This window comes from Propithecus coquereli, unplaced genomic scaffold (assembly GCF_000956105.1).
Source record: "Propithecus coquereli isolate 6110/MARCELLA unplaced genomic scaffold, Pcoq_1.0 Scaffold51, whole genome shotgun sequence".
NCBI classification, from domain to species: Eukaryota; Metazoa; Chordata; class Mammalia; order Primates; family Indriidae; genus Propithecus; species Propithecus coquereli.
The window spans coordinates 2,339,416-2,347,088 of record NW_012150952.1 but is presented as its reverse complement, the minus strand read 5'-3'; the positions used below and the strand labels follow the sequence as shown (position 1 = coordinate 2,347,088).

General features: G+C 52.5%; 1 protein-coding gene across 1 annotated transcript in view; it reads right to left on the bottom strand.

Annotated features, from left to right (window-relative positions):
* Positions 1 to 7,106, bottom strand: part of RNF138 (ring finger protein 138, E3 ubiquitin protein ligase) — a 56,724-nt gene extending 49,618 nt beyond the window's left edge. The window contains exon 1 of the mRNA XM_012656572.1: positions 6,817 to 7,106. Within this exon, the coding sequence (XP_012512026.1) occupies positions 6,817 to 6,926 (110 nt within the window). The 5' untranslated portion in view covers positions 6,927 to 7,106. The remainder of the gene's footprint in view (positions 1 to 6,816) is intronic.
* Positions 7,107 to 7,673: the final 567 nt, after the last annotated feature.

Sequence of the window (7,673 nt, the reverse complement as noted above, 5' to 3'; positions counted from 1 at the left end):
GCCAGACTGTCTCAAAATAAATAAATAAATAATAATAATTAAAAAAACACAATTCTCTCCTTTTCCCCACCAAACTCCTTCCAGCCAATCAAGACACTGTTTCGCCATTATCACCCCTTCCAAATACAACATTTTCTCCCTCTGCCTATTCTTTAATTCATTGTTCAGCCAGAACCATCTAAGCACAATGAGGTGATTAGAGAAACGTCCTAAATTAAAAAGCAATCATCTCCACTCTTTTCCACAGCCTTGAGGTCATGCCAAATTATAGTCCTTGATTTAAAATGTCCTACTGATTAAGGAAAACCCCCAACTATTACTTGGCACATCAGCCACCTGAGATTCCCGCCCCTCACGGAAGACCCGCATCAGCATACTACTAACCTATTACCTGGCACATCAGCATAACACTAACCTATTACCTGGCCCATGAACTAATCTATTATCCGGCGCATCAACATAATATTAACCTATTATCTGACACATCAACTAACCTATTACCTTAGCCACCTGAGACTCCACCCCTCGGACCACCCCAACTTAATAAAAGTGGGAAAAATTGGGTAGACAGGGCTCAGAATTTGGTGGCGAGACCCCTCTGAGCCAGCCGGGCAAATAAACGGTCTCCTACTCTCCGTGTGCGGCTCCGTTTGTCCTCGGGACCACTCGCTGTAACACTTGCTGTAACATTTTGGTTCCCTGACCAGGAAAACCGACCGTGCTGGCCCCTTGAAGCCACCAATTCGGGGACAGGTGCAGCAACCAGCAGGACCTCAGCAACAGAAGCAAACCGGCGCCAACCACCATTTTGCGGAATATCTTCGCTCCTCGGGAGCTCCCGCCAGCCACGGAGTCCCGAACTCACCTGGACACGCCAGAGGGAAGGACAAGTTGAATCAGGTTTGGAGGCATCAGACCAGGTAAGGTCCCGGGACCCATCCAAGTCAGGCTCATCAGAGGACAGAAGAGGAGCTTGATCACCTCCTGAGTGCAGGGAATTCCCAGGGTGGGAAGGTGTAACCTCTGCCTGTCTGAATGAGTGAGTGAAGAGTGACTGTCATTCTACAGCTACGGCTACAGAACTTGAGTGGGTCCTCACCTGCCGTTCTGCGGCAGCGTCGTACGGCATAATGGTGATTCACTCCCCAAAAGGGAGCGAACCCCAGGCCCGGGGTTTATACGGGCACCTTCGCCAAGACGCGCCTAAGTTCCCGAGAGGGACACAGCCAGGCGGACACCTGAGAGAACCCCCCCACCCCACCCCCCTGTCTGTTAAGTTGCAACACCATTCAAGGGTCTAGGATGAGTAGCGTAGAATCTAAGCCTACAGTCCTTAAATGTATGTTAAAGAACTTTAAGAAGGGTTTCACGGGAGATTACGGCATCACACTGAGTCCCAGTAGACTTAGGGCCCTCTGTGAACACAAATGGCCCACATTCAGGGTCGACTGGCCAGCAACAGGAACCTTAGACCTCCCCACCGTGTGACCAGTTTGGAGAATCGTGACCGGGACTCCCAACAGCCCGGATCAATTTCCTTACATAGATTCATGGCTAGAGATTGCTCAGACCATGCCCCCTTGAGTCCGGTTCTGTGCTAATAAGGGACAGAGCAGGACTTTTGTGGCCCAGAGGACCAGAGACTCCGAACTGTCCAAACCCATCTATCAGGAAGCTCCTGAAGAGGATCCACCACCACGGCCCTACAACCCTATCGTGACACCTCCTGAAGTACCCCCAAATCCACCAGACACCCTGCCACCGTCAGTCTCCCTGCTGCCAGTTCCAGACCAACCAGGAGCCGACATTCCCATCACCCGCCGGCTATGGTCAGCTCAGGCCCCAACTTCAGCCCTCCAGATGCCCCTGCATGAGGTGCGAGGTCCGACGCAGGTTACGGACGATGGGTCCATTCAGCCAGGTCAGCCAGTCCTGTACTACCAGCCCTTCACCACTCACTGACCTTCTGAACTGGAAGCACAACACCCCGCCGTACTCCGAAAAACCTCAGGCCCTCATTGACCTCCTGGAATCCATCTTTCAGACTCACCATCTCACTTGGGAAGACTGCCACCAGCTCCTTCTGACCCTTTTCAACACAGAAGAACGACACCGGATTGTAGCTGGGACCTGGAGGTGGCTCCAGGACCAGGCTCTAAGAGGGACCTTGGACGTGGAGCAGTGGGCACAGAAAGCAGCACCCGAAACCAACCCGGATTGGGATTTCAACTCCCCGAGCAGACAAGAGGCACTCAGAAGGTGGAGATCTCCTGAGCAAACTGGAAGCCCAGATCACCTTCCACCGGGAAGGGACCGCGAGCCTCACGCTCGGCACTCCAGAGACTCTCATAATGGTGGTCACCCTGCCCCAGGAATCGGAATGGAAGCTATACAAGGAGGCCAAAGAGGAACAGAACCCATCTGACTTCCAGCAGGATTTTCCGTTGGTATGGGTGGAGGACAACTCCCCCACCAGTGGCCCGAAGAACCAAAATATACCCCAGAAGAGAACCAGTGGGCAGAGCAGGAGAAGGCCAAGAACGCAGATGGGTGGTGGCACCTACAGAACCACAACATCTTTATCCCTAATAAATTAGCATACTCTGTTGATTCCCGACAACACAACCAGACTCACTTAGGGAAAACAGCCCTCATAGCGCTACTCGCCCGGTACTATTATATCTCCAAACTTCCATCTATGGCTGCAGCAGTCAGCGGGCCGCTGCCAGACCTATGCTAAAAACAATGCAGCGGTCAGGCCGAGACCCGCCCCAGGAATTCAGTGAACCGGAACCTCTCCGTTCAAGGATGTGGAAATTGATTTCAGAGAAGTAAAACCATGTCGGGGCTATAAATACCTGCTGGTAGTGATATGCACTTTCTCAGGCCGGGTCGAGGCAGTCCCCACCCGGATCGAAAAGGCTAGGCAAGTGGCAAAGTTTCTATTGAGAGATATCTTCCCCAAGTACAGTCTACCACTCCCCTTTGGCAGTGACAACAGACCACGCTTCATTGCGGAGGTCTTGCAAACTCTCATCAAGGCACTAGGAATCAAACGGAGACTACGTAACAACCTACAGGCCACAGCTGAGGGAAAGTAGAGCACATGAACCGGACCCTCAAGACCACTCTAACCCTCAAGACCACTCTAACGAAACTATGTCAGGAAACACAATTACCCTGGGACTGGCTGACCCTTAGACATGCTAAGCCTAGTCCTATTCAGAGTCAGGTACACACCGGGGCCCATGGGATATTCACCCTTTGAAATCCTGTTTGGTAGACCTCTCCTACTCATCAAGCCATTAAGGGGAGACATTTGACATCTAGGGGAATTGAATATAAACACACACCTCCAAGCCTTAGCCAAAACTATGTGCCATATCCACCACGCCGTCCTAGAAAAAAAACCCTATCGCCCTGGGTCTCCCTGTCCACCCCCACCAACCTGGGGATCTAGTCTGGATAAAGGACTGGAAAAGAACACCCCTAGAGCCCACCTGGAAGGGTCCCCATGCTGTGATACTAGTTACTCCCACTGCTGTTAAAGTTGCAGCTATCACTCTGGGGATCCATCGCTCCTGGGTGAAAAAGGCTGAACCAGACAACGAAACTGATCTCTGGACCAGCAGAACCCACTAAAGATCCAGCTTAACCATCTCCCAACGAGAACAGCCACACCCAGGACTGAACAGGAGTAAATGGGACCACTGGCCCCAGCCCCCGTTGGGGCTGTAGTGACCTTACTGGGGATTGGACTCTTCTCGGTAGCTCCAGGAGATTGGACTGGACTGCAGAGGTCGTCTCTAACTGGTATTTTGGCTCAGTCCAAAATGTCTACTCCTGCCTCAGTCCCTACCCTCCTCCTGGTTGGGGCACTCACCCTAACAACTATGGCAGAGAAACCCTGCCCTGAGGCTTGTTATGCTAGGACTTGGATTTCCTCCACTAATGGGATTACTCAAGGCTTCTGGATGACAGGAGGTTTCACAGTCCACACCTACATGCCAAAGACATGTTATAGTCAGGTTCAGGTGTGCCACAGCAGGGAAAGAAATACTGGACTGGCACCATTACAGGCCCCTACATACTAAACACAATTATAAAATTCGTAGCGACAACTGTAACCTGGAGAGCAACAGTTCACGTGATGGTCTTACATGGCTATCACTCACTGGGAAATGATGCCCTATAGTAGACATATAAGGGCATGAAAGGGGGGAATGATAAGGAAAACCCCCATCCATTACTTGGGGCATCAGCCACCTGAGACCCCTAGCCCTCACTCCTCACGGAAGACCTGCATCAGCATAATACTAACCTATTACATGTCCCATCAACTAATCCATTACCTGGTACATCAGCATAATACTAACCTATTACCTGGCCCATCAACTAATCTATTATCTGGCGCACCAACATAATATTAACCTATTACCTGACACATCAACTAACCTATTACCTTAGCCACCTGAGACCCCACCCCTCGGACCGCCCTAACTTAATAAAAGTGGGAAAAATCAGGTAGACAGGGCTCAGAATTTGGTGGCAAGACCCCTCTGAGCCCGCCGGGTGAATAAACTCTCTTCGACTCTCCGTGCACCGCTCAGTTTGTCCTCAGACCACCCGCTGTAACACTTTTTGTAACACTACAAGGAAGTGGACTAGAGCAATGTGTGTGAAATTTTGAGAGGAGTGAAAAATTTCAATGAGTTTTATAAGGTTAATGAACAAAAGGGTGGCTGAAATGATTCTGTCCAAAATAGACCTACTATGTCTACATACAGTTAGCAGCTACTATAACTTCCTCTCATTTTACCTTCCTGACCTCCCTTCTTTCCACCCACTGCCAGCACAGCATTTCAATTTTTTTTAACATAGGACAGGCATCAAGTTATGATAATGATAGATTAAAGGCAAAAAAGCATATATTGTGCTCTAGACATCTCAAAGTATTTTTCTGACAATCTGCATCTGCTGCACTAAATAGTAAAAGGAATTTCAGATTGTCATTCATCTCCCTTAAAGAGCAAAAACATAACTGGGATAATTTCTATCATGAAAAGCCAACACTCTTGGCTCCCAGAACTAGCACAGAATAGGAAGAAAAGTAGACAGCACCGTTAAGACTGAAGAACAGAACAACAGTGAGTTATCAACAACTGCAGTAATGACAGTTGTGATTAAGAACCCAAAATCCAATCCATCCTTTACAAAATTATAGAGCCCCACATTAAACAAACAAAAAAAAAGTGTGGTCAATTCTTTTCAGCTGTTTGCAAGCACACAAAACTTTCAAGCCTGAGTGTATTTTATTTTATTTATTTATTGATTGATTGATTGACAGAGTTTCACTCTCTTGCGTGGGCTAGAGTGCCGTCGCATCAGCCTAGCTCACAGCAACCTCAAACTCCTGGGCTCAAGCGATCCTCCTACCTCAGCCTCCGGAGTAGCTGGGACTACAGGCACGTGTCACCATGCCCGGCTAATGTTTTTTCCATTTTTAGTTGTTTGGCTAATTTCCTTCTATTTTAGTAGAGACGGGGTCTCGCTCTTGCTCAGGCTGGTCTCGAACTCCTGACTCAAGCAATCCTCCCGCCTCGGCCTCCGAAAGTGCTAGGACTACAGGCGCGCACCACTGTACCCAGCTAATTTTTCTATTTTTAGTAGAGACGGGGTCTCGCTCTTGCTCAGGCTGGTCTCGAACTCCTGACTCAAGCAATCCTCCCGCCTCGGCCTCCGAAAGTGCTAGGATTTACAAGCGTGAGCCACCGCGCCAGGCACTGAGTGTATTTTAAAACAAAGATTTCCAGGCCCCGCCTGCCCGAAATTCTTTTGTAAGTTTGGAATGGAGCTTGGGAATTGGTGTGTTCGCTTAAAAACTCCAGTCATCAAGCAGGTTTGTCACAAGTTCTATACACCTTCCCTTTTCAAGAATAGCTCTTTCCAAACCCTACTGACACTCTAGCAGTCTATAAAATTATCAAAGTTCCTACAAATATGCCAAATCAAACGCACCATGCTATCTCACCTAGTCCCTTTGTGTTCTCCCTCACCCCTAAAATTAGTACCTCATTTTCAGTCCATCCCTCATAGCAAGTATTCCTTTATCTCCACCCCGTAGTAACCAAGTGATGCGCAGAAGGGTAAAACAAAGGGAAACTATCACTTCAATACCCGGAAATCCTGTCAGATCTAACACAGGAGAGAAAAAAACTCATTCTAGACCATTCTAACAGATACCGAATTTTAAACAAAACGTTCTAAAGGGTGGTCTACGGAGCGGTGCTGAAGGTGAATGAGACTAAGAGCTCTCGGACGGAAAGGGATGGACCGAGGTTCTGAAAGAAGAAACTTCAAAGCAGGGCAGGTCACGGAGTGCGGCGGGCGGGCTGGAGCGGGCACCTCGGGCCGGGTTTGACACTCGACACCCCAGCCTCACTCGCGTTGCTAGGAAACAAAAAGGCTCTACGTTCCCAGCGATTCCTCCCGGGCCTGGCGGAGAAGAGAGGGGCCTCCGGGGGCTGAAGACGCCACAGGACCCGCCTGCCCACTGCCCCGGGGACGCGAAAACGAGGGAACCCGAGAAACCCCGAGCTCGGGCTGAGGGGCCCGGCGCGCGGAGCCGGCCCCGAGGCAAGGGAGGAAGGCAGCCGGGGGCTCTGACGGGCAGGGAACGGGACCTCCGGGGCTAGCGGCGCTCGGGCAGGCCGCGGTGGGCTCAGCTAGCGCCAGGCCGCAGCCGGGGGTCGAGGGCAGCATGCGGGGCCTAAACAACCACCCGGCTCTGCGCGGGGGGAGGAGGCGTCTACTCACACGTGCTGACAGGCCGCGGTCCGCACGGGTGTCTTGAGCACTTCCTGACAGACGGGGCAGTAGAAATCATCTTCGGTGTAGGACGTGGCCGCAGAGAGCTCCTCGGCCATGGTGAGAGGCGGGGGAACAAGGCGATGGCGGCCGCAGCGGCCGAGGTGACGGTGGCGGCCCGGGTCTGGACTCCCTGTGCGAACCCGGAGGGGGAGGGGAATCGCGTCAGGAAGCGGCCCGTGCCACGAAAGGGGCGGGGACTGTTAGGGGGCGGGGCTCCTAGAGGGGCGGGGCCGAACGCCGAGGCGCGACCGCCGCACGCGCCGGGCGAAGGGTTGCCCCCGGCTGCCCCGCCCGCAGGGGCAGGACGGGAAGGCGGCGATTGGCTGGAGGTCGCAGTCTCCCCGGCTCGGAGCACGCCAGGCACCCGCCCCTTTCGCCGCCAATGGCACCTGAACCCGGTCCCCAGGCCCCGGTCTCTCCTATCGAGTTCCTAGGCTAGGCCGTAGCTTCGCCTCAAGCCCTCCTTTCCTACCTTCTTCTGCTCCTTTTCGCCCCCAGCCCGACCCCTTGACCCCGGCCCCCGTAGGCGGCTTCCTTCCCTCCTCTCCTCCCATTTCTTCCGCACCACTTCCCAGCGTTCCACCTCCTCCAGTTCTCCACTGGCGTAGACCCTCACTTGGAAGGCCGGGAGCGGCGTTCTGGATGGGGCTGCTTCTCCGTTGCGTGTTGGGGGAGATGGCCCTGCGCCGTCCTTGAGTTTCTTGTCCGGGCGCTGCTGACTTCCCAGCCGAGGCCCGGGGGCAGATAGAGGGCGGCGTGCGCAGTGCTCATCGGCCCGGAGTGGGGCCAGACCCGAGGTTCAT